Source organism: Eptatretus burgeri, chromosome 15, assembly GCF_056783735.1.
Source record: "Eptatretus burgeri isolate ZD-2024b chromosome 15, Ebu_testis_v1, whole genome shotgun sequence".
NCBI lineage: Eukaryota > Metazoa > Chordata > Myxini > Myxiniformes > Myxinidae > Eptatretus > Eptatretus burgeri.
The window spans coordinates 32,534,956-32,550,090 of NC_140975.1; the positions used below are offsets into that span (position 1 = coordinate 32,534,956).

A 15,135-nucleotide genomic window follows, 5' to 3' on the forward strand; every position below is an offset into this window, starting at 1 on the left:
CTGAGGCTTCGTTGGGCCTCGACACAGGACGCTAGCTCTCCCTTGTTCCCCTCCGGGAAGGGAACATAGGGGTTGGGAGTAGGCTAGGTGACAGGATAGGTTAGCCGAACAAGGACGATAAAGGGGGTTAGGGGACGATTTATAGTGGGGAGTGAAAAAAAAAAAATTAAGTTGGGGCTAAATTGGGGTTTGACAAATTAAGGGAGTGGGTATGTACAGTGACAGGCAAAGGCGATAGGTGGGAGGGAGACAGGTAGGTAGGTCCGAGCCCGCATTCCAAGTGGCCAGCTCCACCGCACTCCCTCCACCAACCTCCACGGAACGGCAAAGGCTGGCCAACTTCATCTGCAGCTGCTGTGCTGCAAGGCCTGTGCCGGCTGGATCGTCTGCAGCTGCTGTGCTGCAAGGCCTGTGCCGGCCAGTTCATCTGCTGGCTGTTTTTCTTCAAGGCCTGTGCCGGCCAGTTCATCTGCCGGCTGCGTTTGCCTGCAGTGGCCTTCTTCTGCGGGCTGTGTTTGCCTGCTGCCTTTGCCATGCCATGCCCACTGCCCACGTTCACCAGCCCCGTTCAATTTTGCTTTGCCCTCCCCCCCCCCCCCCCCCGTTCATTGCCATGTGCGCCAGGATCAGAAGGCAACAGTTTGCAAGCTGCGAGAACTGCCCTGTTGGCAGCTACAACACGGGCCTGCAGTGGCGGCCCGTGCACCGTGTTTGTGTTCATCAATCTATTCGTTGTGTTCATTGCGTGTGCCACTTGAGCTGGCACGGAGACTACGTTTGTGCAGCCCGTGCACCGTTGTGGTTCACTGCGTTCAGTTCAAAAGGGAAGGCCTTGGACTGCGTGTGGGCAGCCAGCCACGTTCCCTGTCACCTGCATTGTTTTGAGCCAGAGACTGCATGCGAGCAGCCTGGCTCCCTGCTAACTGCTTTTCTTTTGCAGAGTCCATTGATCCTGGGCCATGGTTTAGTGTAAAATTTGTAAGTTAAGGTTAAGATGTACTGTAAATATGAGTGCGCCCCCGGCATGTCTGTCCTTGCGCCGGCAATTTTATTTAAGTCGTCCGTGTGAGTGAGTTTGTTTAGGTAGTTACGCAGCCCTCAGGTTATTTATTTTGGGGACACGAATACCATGAATGTCGCACTCAGGGATCCGTAGGTAAAATGTACTAGGGGAAAACTACACATGATGGCACACGAGAATTTGACGACTCGGGACGAGTCTGTAAAAAGGGGAGGGGGTAGTGTTGTGGTTACCAAATTCGCAAACCACCATTCAGGTCCCTTAGGTGAGATATCTCGGTAAGTATATGTGTAGTTAGGCCCAAACCCGTTGTCTTGAGGGAATAAATGTCATTCATGCGTGCTGCGACTCTTCAGGATAGCCGTTTTTCTTTTACTATCTTTATTTTGGACCAACCGCCATGATTACCACCGCCAACCGCGTCTCAACAGTCATCACAACATCAACCATCCACCGCGGCGCCGCTTCACCACAACAGCCACGACCTTGACCGTCAACCCTCGCAACTGTCGCATCGCCACCGTTCTTGCGCCGCTTGTGGGTACCGGTATTGGACTCGTGCAGGGCGCGCGCCGAACAGCGTGTACAAAACCACGGATTTTCCGCTCCAAAAACGGATCAAAAACGACACACGCCCACTTTTGTTCCGTCCAATCGGTGAGCGAGGGGCGATTTGGCCCCGCCTCCAGGGCGTTGGAGGGCGGTCGCTATATGCAAATTCATGGATCAAAATGCATTCACGCCCACTTTTTCTCGGGCCAATGGGGAGCGAGGTGAAAGGTCGAAGGCAGGGGGTCAAAGGCGAAGCCACGGGGCTTATATAAGCGGCTGCGTTCGTCAGTTAAGAAATCAAGTCGTCGTGTCGTCGTCGTCGTGTGCGTTGGAGTTGAGTGCAGTTGGGAAGTTCGCAGGAGGGAGAGTTCGGAGTGGAGTCGGAGCGAAGAGGACGGAGCTGTGGAGAGGCGGCGGCGGCGAGGGCAGACGAGGGGGTGCTCGCGTCGGTGCCGGGAGCTGCATACCAGGGAGGCCGACGGCGCGACCTGGTCGAGGTGGAGACGCTCGTCGCGGGACCCGAGGCAGAGTAAAAATCCTCCTTTCCCCGAGCATCAGCAACCCCCTCCTGTTTCCCCCCGCGCTGAGATAGTGCGACCAAGGGGGCCCCCTTCCCACCCCCTACCAGACACTGTCCGCGAGGCCCGCGGAGTTGGGGCACCATCGCCACTTCGCGCCTCATCATCAGACGGGTAGGCCCGACCCGGTCTCGGCCCCAGGCCCGCCTCATCCTTGAGGGTGTTCTTTTTCTTGGTTTTGGGTATGTGTTGTCGGCGCCGTCTGTGAAGTAGAATTGTATTAGTGTTGCCGTGTGCTCGGTAGTCGGATAGCTCTGCATTGTGTCTTCGCTTTCACATTTGCTTTTTGTGTAAAATTGCATTGTGTGTTTCTTTCCTTTTCTATGTGCTTTTGGTGGAATTGTATATGTGTGCTTTCCGTTCATCGCGAATAAATGTGCTTTAAGTTGAACTGTTTCCCGCTTCGCTTCGTCATTTCTTTCATTGAATCCTCATCTTGCTTCACGTAAAGGGTTGGTAGTGGGCTGAATACGCCCGATAATTAATCGAACCGTCGAGGCCGACGATAACACCGCTCGGTTATCCCGATAGTACGGAACGGTTCGCTTAAGTGGCCCGTGTCCGAAGTCGACCTGCGGCGAGGTGCGATCGCCCGGTCTACCCTCCGTGTGGGTACTTAGGTAGGTCGAATTTGGCGAGCAACCCTATCCCACGCGGGGGCCGATTGGCTCGATCGCGGTGAGACCGAAAGGTCCACCCGTGACTGGTTCCCGGCGTTAGTCCGAGAGGGTCACGACTGGATTGTCCGTCCGGTGGGCGACGTGCCGCGATTCGAGTTACGTGGCCGTCAGCACGCCGGCGGGCGCGAATCCGTAACAATATGTTGGTACCAATTATATTTGAAATCAAAATCCTCTTCACAACCACGTTTTTTAACTTATTTTGGTATTTTGTATTTAAATGTTTGTTTTGATTCCCGGCTTATTTCTGACTTGATGTCTCATCTTTCAGGCCAGGCAGATTTTGTCCGCTCTCACTGTAAAATGTCTGCTGATGGAGAAACAATCGAGGCTGTTAAAAAACTGAGACAAAACAGATTGAATGTTGTGCAAGCTTTGCTGCACAATCCTTGTCCTGTTTTTGATGAAGCCATAGCAAGAAACGTACTCACCTGCGAAGAATATGACCAAGTCGTCAGCCAAGTAAGCAAAGCGGATAAAATTCGGCAATGCCTGGATACAATGGAAGGGAAAGGTGAAGCTTGTGCTGAAATCTTCCTGGCAATTCTCCATGATCTTAGAGGCACGTATCCACGTTTGAGATTGTGGATTGACGATGATGAACAAAGACCAGACACCTGTGTTCGAGGTATGCACCGTGATTGAGATGGTTGTCATTTTGTCGTTTAAATTGATAAAATTAGAAAATTTAAGTTCGTTGTAATTGAGCATCTTTTGATTCTCCACAGACTATTTGTCTCATTGTCCTTTCCATTTGCAGATGTGGAAACGAAGCTGGACAGATTTTCCAATGAAAAACTCCTCTTCCTTATGAAAATGGAGAAGTCTTCACTGTCAGAGGAGTTGTGGAAAGAGTTTCCCCAACTTTGCCATGAAGCCAGAGAAGCTGGATTGCTTCCACAATGCTTCTCAGAGGTGCTGGTGTTTTGTTTAACTGTGCTTTCACACTTTCCATGGCTTCCTCCTTCATTTTAACTCGACTTGTTTGTGAAGTTGAGCAGTGGAAGAGTTCTTGATTATAAGAGATAGATTTGGGAGTTATCAGGGAAGCTTTTGGCACAGCTTGCCATATTGTCCTTTTTCTATTTAACTGGGGGAAGTGTCTATGGGGTTTTCCAGCAGGATGGGGTTGTTATGGATTATATACATATACCATGGAGTATGGTAGTACTGTACTCCATATAGAGGGATGATACGGGAAAAAAATGTGTGCACTATGATATGCTCATAAATTCCTATCGAGTGAAGTCATAAGCATTTAAAAGCCGTACCTTTTATTCTCGGGCGTTATCTGAATTACCAAGATTTAAAAAGACACCAGAATACATTGCTAAAGTACCACAACGAGAGATCACAAACGCCAAGTTGTACAACTTCTGCTTCTTCCCCTCTCAAAACAATGTAAAAGTGTAGCCCGACATAACTCAATAACTGCTGAAGCCGTGATGGTGATTGCAACGCGAGGAAGTTACTTTGTCTCTGGGCTAGTGCACGCAACCCAAAATTTAAAAACGTATCAAACATCGTTTTATGATAAAAAAAAAAATCAATCGTAAATGTGGACTCAACCAAACCAGGCCAGGGCTCAACCAAACCATTTTGGACTCAACCAAACCAGGCCAGGATCATGGGAGGGGGAAAATGGACACTGGACAGAACCATTCCAAAAGTGATACATATCCAGCCCCCACAGAAAGGGTACCGGGACAAGTGTCGTCAGGGTTTAAGGGCAAAACAGAGCAAAGGGAGGTAGCCAGGACAAAGTTTGAGAGTGAGGTAGAGATAGAATGATGCACAAAGCCGGATCGCAATAATTTATTATTGTTTGTAACAAAAAGGAAAATTAACGGAACAAATCAAGAGTGTGGGAATGGAGGAGATTGGGGTACGTGCAATGAGAATACGTGCAGGGGGTGCGTGGTCCGGCAGGAAAGCGCATCCATGCAGTGTGAGCCAGCAGTGTGTTCCGATCATGAGGCATAGTCGGCATTTGCTGAGAACAAGTACGTGAGCACGCCCAATGGTACAAATGGGGAGTACGGAAATTGTACAGGGACTCTCAATGGAAGTGTGTGTGTGCCTGTGTGGGAGGAGGCACGTGTTCGTTGTGCAAGTCCTACGTGCCCGCTGTCCGACCTCGTGCGCAGGACTGCAGTACGGCCGGTGTGGTGAATGCACCGTGGCCAGTGCACGAAACGGCGCCTCGGCGTGCCTTGAGTCACCGAACCGTGACGTTCAAACCACGTGGTCCATGCATACCAGTCCGGGTGTGGGGGAGGCTGCAGGCAAGGGGCGAGTGACTGCCCGCACCCGTGTCCACAGCATGGACGTGAGTGGTGGAGGTCGAACCACTGGTTGACGATGAGTCACTGGTGCGGGAAATTAAAGCTGCATGCTCCCTGCATGCCTGCATGAGTGCGAGTACCTGTCAGTGTAAGAGCAAGAGTATGAGTTTAGCGATGGTGCGCATTGCCACGGTCAGTGTGGACTGCGGGAAAGTTGAAGGAAGGTGTATGGGTGAGCTGTTAGTACAGACTGTGTAGTTTTAAATTTAAAATGGCTTCCCCATGAGGTTAGCGGTTTGGGCCAGGTTCGGGATGAGCCGACCGGAGTGGTGTGAGGGTACCGCATCTGCGAGCATGTATGCGAGCCGGCCTTTGCATAGATAGATTAGAAGATTGGAAATGCTCCTATCAGGTTTTATACAGGACCTGGCGCTTAAAAAGAAAAAAAAGTTTCATAGTTCCGGAAAGTCTTCTCGAGAGGGACGGAACAGCAAGGTAAACTGGAGGGCCATTCAAATCCCAAAATAACTTTGGAGAAAAGGTGCGGGAAGCGAGGCAAATTCCTGCAGTGTCCCTGTGCTAATAAGCAGAATAGCGGGGGTAATGCAGATTGCAAGTAGGGGGTCATGTGGAGACCTGGGGTTGTGTGCGTGCCAGGCTGCAGGCATGGAGGAAGAATGCCGTGCTTGGAAGCACGGCGTGACGCATGGTGCACATGATGTGCTGTGTGGAGGAAGGGGTAGCATGACTGGAGTGGGTGTAACCACCGAGGCTGTGTGTGCTGGCTTGGGGAGCGCATCGGATGTGCGCTCCACTCAGGCCCCCCTGAGTAAGTTCCACGGGGGGGTTGTGGCGTGAGCTGAAGTGTCATACACGGAACGAAGGCCAGAGCCTGGGTCCGTGGGGGAACCATATGGGCCAGAGGGTATTTAGAAGCACAGAAGGAAAATGGACAGAGACGATGCCGATGCTGGAGATTAGTGGGGTTAGCGTAAATTTAAATTGGTGATTTTGGGTTTTAATTATTTTTTCATTGGAAGACCGTAGCTTAGCGCCATCCCTCTTCCTCATTGCTCCGACAATTGAATTATTCATGCTATGAGATTGATGAGGTATGAATGAGGTGCATGGTTAAATTTTGTAGAGAAGAAGCTTGAGTGAATGGTACAAGGAGGGAGCTTGGTGGAGAAGTGATTACCCCCCTGTGAAGTGAACCCTCACCCGCATTGGTGTTAGAGTGGGGTTAAGATGTTTTGGTACAGGATGTTATTCTGTGTGTTGTTGCTGTGTGTAAGAATTTTATTTTATTATCTTGCCAAAACGAATTTTTTGCAAGATATGTTAGTCAGCTTGTATGTTTTTTTTTTTTGTTTGTCTGTAATCACGTATAAAAAATTCTGCAGAGCACAGTTATCATTGGAAATTTTTGTAACTTCGCATATCAGAGGCCTATAGAGGTCCCTTTCAGCGCATAAAATTTTGAAGGTCAAGGTTAAAGGTCAAAGGTCAAGGTCACATTGTCGCAAATCAGGGGAGTCGACGAAACACTTATTTTTTGAGTAATTTTGATCGGATCATCTTCAAACTTCATGGGAATATAGTTCACGGTCTGGCGCTCAGCTGATTAATTTTTGGTGGCGATTGGCCTTGACCTTCATGGTTAGCGCCTAAGGTCAAACATATTTGACCCCAAGGTCAAATTTTCAAATTTTAGGAACTATATCGTGTAGTACCTCAAATTGAACACCTCGATGAGTGCTTTCTAGATATGTCAAGCTTGAGACATTATGCCGTCATTTGGTGACGTTATCAGGCAAACGCATATTTTTCATGGTTACTCTGTAGAACGATTCTCATCGGAATCTCTCGTAGGCAGATATTCCTCAAGGAGTCGCTCCTGGTGGATAGCAGCTCTGTTCACCAAAGTGTGACCTTAAAGAAGTCACACGTGGCCACCTTTTGGCAAGATTGGTTTATTTATTTATTTATTTTTTTAATTGCAAAGATGCAGTGGTGTTTCTGAGAGGTGGGAGCCTGGCTCGGAAAAGGTAGGTGGTGTTGAGAAGGACACCCTGGGCCCTGGGAAATAGGCCATGAGTAGACCATGAGCATAGAGGACCCAGTCAAATTTTGATGGGCTGGGATAGCCAGGGAAGGGACCCAGAGCACAAATTTCCAGTGAGGGCGTTGGTGAGGAAGCCGGAGAGAGCCCCCCCCTCCCCCAGATTTCGGATTGCAGAGCAAGTAAGCTTGGTGGCGGCCCAAATGCCCCAGGGGTGGCATGTGTGAGTTTCGCAGGCAAGTAGGCTTGCAGCTGGAACCACACTGCCCAGCTATGATATCGTTTGTTGGCACAGGAAGAATTCTCCAGCCTTAGAGGAACCCAGGTAAGGTTTGCGAAAGCAAAAAGACACCTTATTTAGCTTTTTGTGGTTGCTTTATGTGACTTTCTTTGGTGAGAAGAGCATGGGGGTGAATTGTGTGTTTGTGTTTGTATTGGCTTGTCGATCCAGTCGAAAAAAGAATTAAAAAAAAAAAAAAATTTTTAATTTGTTCTACCCTTATTATCAGTTTTTCCGTCGATATGTTTGTCTGTTGGGTAGTCGATCTAGTCGAAAAAAAAAAACTCTAAAAATGTTTTTTTTGAGATTTATTCTACCCTTATTATCGGTATTTAAAATGGCGATTTCAGTTAATTCAATGGCGATTTCGATGAAACTTGGTTGGTAGGTTCATACCATGACCTAGTTGTGTGCAAATGAGAACCGTTGCTATAGACACCACCGTTGCCTAGCAACGGGACTTTGAAATTTTTGAAAAATCATAAAAAAATTAATTTTTTCAAAAATCGGGCCACGGGCGACTGGGCAGTACATTCAGTCATATTGTCAAAAATTTCCAGCCGGATCCTATGAAAACTGTCGGAGAAGATAGACTTTGAATGAACCCTGGTCGAAAACAATAAAAAAATGAAGTTCGTTATATCTCAGAGACTATGAGTCAGATACACATGAAACTGGTATGGTAGGTTCATGGTATGTCCTAGTTATGTGTGAGAAAGAACCGTTGCTATGGACCCCTCCGTTGCCTAGCAACGGCCAAAAAACCTCTAAATGTGGGGGTATTTTAACGAAAAAACAATCTGCAGCATTAACCCTTAAAGCTAGAATCATGAATTTTCTTGTGCTTAATCCTCAGGTCATTCCCCATCGAACGGGCCCATCGCGTCAGGCTCTATTGGGTAGGCGATACCCATGTCCGCCTACCGGCTTGTTTATATATGTGTGTGTTTATATATGTGTGCGTTTATATATGTGTGTGTTTATATATGTGTGTGTTTATATATGTGTGTGTTTATATATGTGTGTGTTTATATATGTGTGTATATATATATATATATATATATATATATATATATATATATATATATATATATATATATATATATATATATATATATATATATATATATATATATATATATATATATATATATATATATATATACTAGCAATACCCGTGCACATGTACAACAGTACACGGGATAGCAGTACAACATAGCTGGGAGCAGACGACAGACCGTACACGGGGAATGACAAAAATACGCATTGTGCGAAATGCAAGTGGTACTGTGGAATGCCAAGACTTCCCAAACATTGTCAGCATGTCCGCTAAGTGCCACAGCAATTTCATAGGGATCGTGTGACGGCGAGCCGAGTTTTTCGTGTGCAAGATTGGTATTATAATAGAGAGAGATATATATATATATATATATATATATATATATATATATATATATATATATATATATATATATATATATATATATATATATATATATATATATATATATATATATATATATTGTTACGGCTGTGGAAATTCGCAAACCACCATTCAGGTCCCGTAGGTGAGATAACTCTAAGTACATGTGTAGTTAGCCCCAAATCCGTTGTCAAGAGGGAATTTATGTGATTCATTCGGGCTGCGACGCTTTGCCGTTTTTCTGTTCTATCTTTATTTTGAACCAACCACGTCTCAACCGCCATAACCATCAAACCACCACCGATAGACCCTCCACCACCCTCACCTCTCTCCTTCTGCGGCCTTTCCCGCACCACCTGTGAACACTGAGCGTCGGGCTGTCTTGGGCTCGTTCAAGCGATATGCACCGAGCCGCGAGTGCAAATAGCGGCCTTTCCGAGGAAGAATTCGGATCAAGAATGCTACACGCCCACTTCTGATCCGTCCAATCAGCAAGCACGGAGCGGCTTGGCCCCGCCTCCAGGCGCGTCCATATGAAATCGAAATATGCAAATTCTAGGATCGGGGAGGTTCACGCCCACTTTTCCTCCGTCCAATGGGCGAGCGTGGCTCCGCCCCCGAGCTCATCCTGATCCGGAAATTTGCATATTGGTTCTCCTGCCGGCCTATAAAACGCCGAGCGCAAGGCGAATCGTGGCAGAGTCAGTTTGGAAGAGCAGAGTGTGGCAGCGGCGGAGTGTGGCAGGGAGTGGAGTCGGGAGGCGAAGGCGTCGAGTTGGGTTCTGCAGTCGGCTGAGGAGAGTTGTGGCAAGAGGCCAAGGAGCTCGGGTCCGAGGTGAGAAGGACGGCGGTCGGTGACGAGGTCGCGGCGGGAGATCGCTCGTCGCGGGACCCAAGCCAGCCAGCCATTCTCCCTCCCCCAGAGCATCAACAATTACCCCTTTTCCCCCGTGCTGAGTTAGTGCAACAAGGGGGCCCCGTTCCCACCCCACTCCAAACGTCGTGCCAACAAAACCCGCGAAGGAGCACGGAGTCGGGGCACAGCCACGTGGCCACGTCTGCGGCTCGTCCGCCAACGCACCACGAGGATGCGGGTCGGACCCACCCGGTCTCGCGGACCTGGCCGCTCCTTCAGGTCCTGCGCACATATTGGCCTACAGGCCCGTCTGCCCCCTTGTCTATGAGGGTGGCTTCTTTCCTTTGCTTTTGAGTAAATGTGTGTTGGCGCCGTGTCTTGTAAAGTAGAACTGTGTAAGTGTTGCCGTGTGTACGCGTATTCGGTTGTAACTGCGTCGTTGTTTCTTTTGTTTTCCTGATATAGGTGCATTCTGACTGTTTGGCTGTATATGTGTGCTTTCCGTGTGTCGCGTAATAAATGTGCATTGTGTGAACTGTTTTCCCGTTTCGCTTCGTCTTTTCCTTATTGACTCTCCATCCTGCTTCACGTAAAGGGTTCGTAGTGGGCTTAATACGCTCGATAATTAATCGGAACTGTCGAGGCCGACGATAACACCGCTCGGTTATCCCGATAGCACGGAATGGACCGCTTAGGCGGTTCGTGTCCAGAGTCGGCCTGCGGCGAGGTACGATCGCCTGGTCGACCATCCGCGCAGGTACTTTGGTAGATCGAATTTGGCGAGCAACCCTATCCTGCGCAGGTGGGCAATTGACATGGTCGTGGTGGGGTTAAACCCCCACCCGTGACGAGCTCCCAGCGTTGTTCCGAGAGGGTCACGACAGAATTGTCCGTTCCGGTGGGCGAGGCGGCCGCCATTCGAGTCGACCGGCCGATCGCACGCCGGCGGGCGCGAATTCGCAACAATATAATGTGTGTGTTTATATGTATATACATATATAAACACACACACACACACACACACACACACACACACACACACACACACACACACACACACACACACACACATACATATATATATATATATATATATATATATATATATATATATGTATATACATATATTTATACACATACATACATACATATATATATATATATATATATATATATATATATATATATATATATCTGTGTTTGTATTTATAGATATATCCGTGTGTGTGTGTGTGTGTGTGTGTGTGTTTTTTATATATAATATATGTGTGTCTGAGTTTTGTGAAACACCAAGCAATTCGCACGAGCAGAACATGTCGTTTGCCGCATTTTTCAGGAAATGAATGAGGGTTTTGGTTTATTTATGGACAAAATGTGTTGTTTGATTTATTGATGAGATTAATTTATGAGACTGCATCTGTTTTCGAAGTGCAGGTAGTTTAGTCTATTTGTTTTGAGGAAACCGCTCATGTTTGTACGCTACCCTAAAAATGAAAAAGGCAAAATTGTTGCAACTTGAAACATACAGTACACACACATGCAGATAGAGACATTGGACAACCCTGGACTTTACTTCAGACAAATGCATTCATTGACCAATGGGGAATGTGACATATTCCAGAGCACTCTGGGTACCGGCGACGCCATCTTGAGATGTCACTTTTCTCTGCACAGTCAGCGTGGTAATTTAGGAAAAATTATGCAGTTAGCATCCAATAGGATGGTAAAACACAGAGTTTAGCCATGCTCTCTCCTTCAAATGCTGAGCAATCAAGCAAGGAAGCAGCACGTACCATTTTAAAATTTGAAGACTGTCGGGTTTGAACTACCGACCGACCTCCCAGATTTGGAGCTGATGCTGTAACCACAATGCCATTAAGTTTTGTACTTGAGTTTGAAATTGCTCAAGCGTTGATGTGATGTAATTTCCTATTTTAACCCGTGTGCAGTTGTTTGGGAAGCTGATCGAAATGAATTCTGATAATCGTGTTGATTTCCTCCTGAACCTCATCCTGGAGGGTGGACCAAAGAATGCCTGCACATTCTGGCACATATTGGAAAGCAATGGAAAGACTCGGGTTGTTGTGGAGAAAACGATCATCAAACTGAAAACGAGTGAGAAGTGCTTTGATGATGCAACTTTTCAGAAGCAGGCTTTCCCAAATGCCCCACTTCTAGAATAGATTCATGACATTAAGAAACTTCTTTTCCCATTTCGCTAAATGCTACTTAACTGCTCATTTAATTTTGAGTCTAGTCTGACACTAAGAACGTGCGGGCACGAATTTAACACAGCAAAAGATTTATTTACCTGCAACAAGAACAACAACAAATAAAACTAGAGGGGGAACACTCGGGAGAGTGCAAAACCTCCGCCGCCAATACTGCTGGGTCACTCAAGTGAACCTTTTATCTTATTCATTAAATATGATGTCAACAGTGCTGACAGAGTTATAGTTCTTTTCTCCATTTTTTTTGGGGGGGGGGGGGTTGGAAATCACTTAAAACATGTAGAAATGCAAAAAAAAGAAATCGAAATTTTGTTGAAAAAAAGTTGCAAAATAATTTTTTTTCTCTAACAATTTTTTTTTTGGGGGGGGGGGGGTGGTTTGGAAATCACTTAAAACATGTAGAAATGCAAGAAAATTTTTTTTTTTCTCGAACAGTTTTTTTTGGGAGGGGTGGGGGGGAGACCAAGTCCAAAATTTAATGGCATGATCCTTGGACCATACCTAACCCCCCGCCCACCAAGTTTCGTCGAAATCCGTCGGAGTTTTTCCGTAATACTGTTCACAAACAAACAAACAAACAAGCAGTCATAGACTGGTACTTACGAAATCGTCAACTTGACCTCTGACCTTGTCAAATAAAAGCTGTCTCGAGAGAAGGTAGATAAGCAAACCAGAAGTTTCGACGATGATTCTGTACCAAACCATCAAAAATCGAATGTTTTGGATGTTTGACCTCACTATGACCTTGACCTTTGACAGATTTTGACCAAAATCTAATCAGCGCGAGCCACCACCCTCCTGGATCACGTGGTGTAATTTGACATTGGTAGCTTCTTCCGTTCTCGAGTTATCATTTTTTGGATGTTTGACCTCACTGTGACCTTGACCTTTGACCGATTTTGACCAAAATCTAATCAGCGCTAGCCATCACCCTCCTGAATCACGTGATGTAATTTTACATTGGTAGCTTCTTCCGTTCTTGAGTTATCTGTACCAAACCATCAAAAATCGAATATTTGACCTGACCATGACCTTGACCTTTGACCGATTTTGACCAAAATCTAATCAGCACTAGCCATCACACTCCTGAATCACGTGGTGTAATTTGACATTGGTAGCTTCTTCCGTTCTTGAGTTATCGTGCCTACAAACAAACAAACAAACAAACAAGCAGTCATAGACTGGTACTTACGAAATCGTCAACTTGACCTCTGACCTTGTCTCATAAAAGCTGTCTCTCGAGAAGGTAGTGACGCAAACCAGAAGTTTCTACGATGATTCTGTATCAAACCATCAAAAATCATAACGTCGACCGAAGCAAAAATCTCCATTTCTCAACGCAATTATACCTTAACGTAACTCAACGACGCGTCTGTTCAAGCGCACTGCATCATGGGACGACCCGTGACGCGTCGAGTGAAATATTTTTTATACAATCTTAAAACGTCTCCAAAACATCCGATTTTTACCAGCATTTCTATAACCGAGTTTTAAGCATCCTCAGCGATCGCAAAAACCGAAGACAAAATTAAAATCGAAGTTAAAATGGAGTCGTTATGTCGAGCGAAGCAAAAATACTCCATTTCTCCACGTGAATTTACGGAATTATGTTTGACCTCACTGTGACCTTGACCTTTGACCGATTTTGACCAAAATCTAATCAGCACTAGCCATCACCCTCCTGAATAAAGTGGTGTAATTTGGCATTGGTACCGTCTTCCGTTCTCGAGTTATCGTGCCTACAAACAAACAAACAAACAAACAAACAAACAAACAAACAGAAACGGAAGGCATCAATATACTTACGAAATCTTTAGATTTCGTAAGTAACAAACAAACAGAAAGGGGTGAAAACAGTAACCTCCATCCATCTTCGAAGATGGCGGAGGTTTACAAGTTGCTGATGGACTTGTGGAAGAAGGGTCAGTGCATATATTTTGGGATTGGTTAAGGCATCCATCATGGCGATGCACACCATGGGGGATTTCTTTCCATTACCATACTCCATCACAGCTTGATCTGCATCTCCTTCAAGTCCATCAGCATCTTTTATTTTTATCTTATCTGGAATCTAAATTCCAGATCATGTATTGTCATTGCACACTGTCCGTCCGTCTCCTATTTCGACTTCTCTGGCCAAACCGCTCAGCCGATCCGGCTGAAATTTGGCAGCAACGCTCCTCTCCTGACTGGTAACAGGAATTGCAAAACTCGTTCTGGTCACATGACTTCAACAGGTCAAAATGGCCAACTTAGTAAATTCCTTCAAAAAACTTCTCCAGACCCACTCGTCAGAATACTACCAAATTTGGGTTACAAAATTAGGACACGCTCCTGATGTTAAATTGTGGAGGTCATGCTGATCACGTGACCGGAAGTGTTTCAAATTGGCAGTCCTGCAAATTCCTTTCAAAATTATCTCCTGACCCACCAGTCATAATGCGACCAAATTTGGGTCACAACATTTGGCCAGGGTAGGGATGTAAAATTGCTGAAGTCATGCCGATCACGTGACCGGAAGTGTGTTCAAATGGCAGACAGAGTAAATGTTTGGGAAAATCGTGTAAATTCCTTCGAAAACCTTCCTCTCCAGACTCTTCCAACAGACTCCAGACTAACAGCTTCCAAATTTGTGTTACAACATTAGGCCAGGGCCTAGATAAACTACAGGTCCAGTGGTCCTATTTTTATTTTTCACATTATTGTGTGATATTTCATGTTCATAAAAACGGTCATAATTCCAGGGCCTACCCTCATATGAGTGCGCAGCAAGAAGTCTCAACTTTTTGATAGATCCTTACTTGTCCATCATTGTAAAATCCTAGAAGCTCCAAGTGGAGCCCGGTGTGTACAGTAAAGTAGCATTAGTCAATAGATGTGGGTTTTAATAGTAATCGATATACGAATTATTCATATCATCAATTAGTTTGTTTTGTGTGTGATAGATATAACTGTATAGCAATGTATAGAATCAACGAGGATGTTGATTGAGGTCTTCTAACCACCATGAGAAGCAAGAAGTTGACGTTTTCAGTATTACCCCATTGTCGGAGCAAAAGAGTGCCAACCCTTCGTCGCCGATCCCTCTTTTGCTCCGCCGAAAGGTTCTCACCTGAAACGTCAGCTTGTTGTTACTTCCCACAGTCGTAATTGGCATCCCTTGATAA

The 15,135-nt window shown here is 46.0% G+C and overlaps 1 protein-coding gene across 5 annotated transcripts in view; it reads left to right on the plus strand.

The window, feature by feature from the left end:
• Positions 1-15,135, plus strand: part of LOC147011863 (NACHT, LRR and PYD domains-containing protein 3-like) — an 89,536-nt gene that overhangs the window by 18,757 nt on the left and 55,644 nt on the right. For 4 of the 5 annotated variants that reach the window (XR_015051749.1, XM_085857313.1, XM_085857315.1 and 1 more), the window contains exons 2-4: positions 3,103-3,459; positions 3,592-3,746; positions 11,687-11,852. Coding sequence is in view for 4 of the 5 variants with exons in the window: in XM_085857313.1 (XP_085713439.1) it covers positions 3,135-3,459; positions 3,592-3,746; positions 11,687-11,852 (646 nt within the window). In the remaining variant the exon portion in view is untranslated. Of the gene's footprint in view, positions 1-3,102; positions 3,460-3,591; positions 3,747-11,686; positions 11,853-15,135 lie in introns of those variants that run through there. The other variant, XM_085857316.1, reaches the window with a different exon arrangement.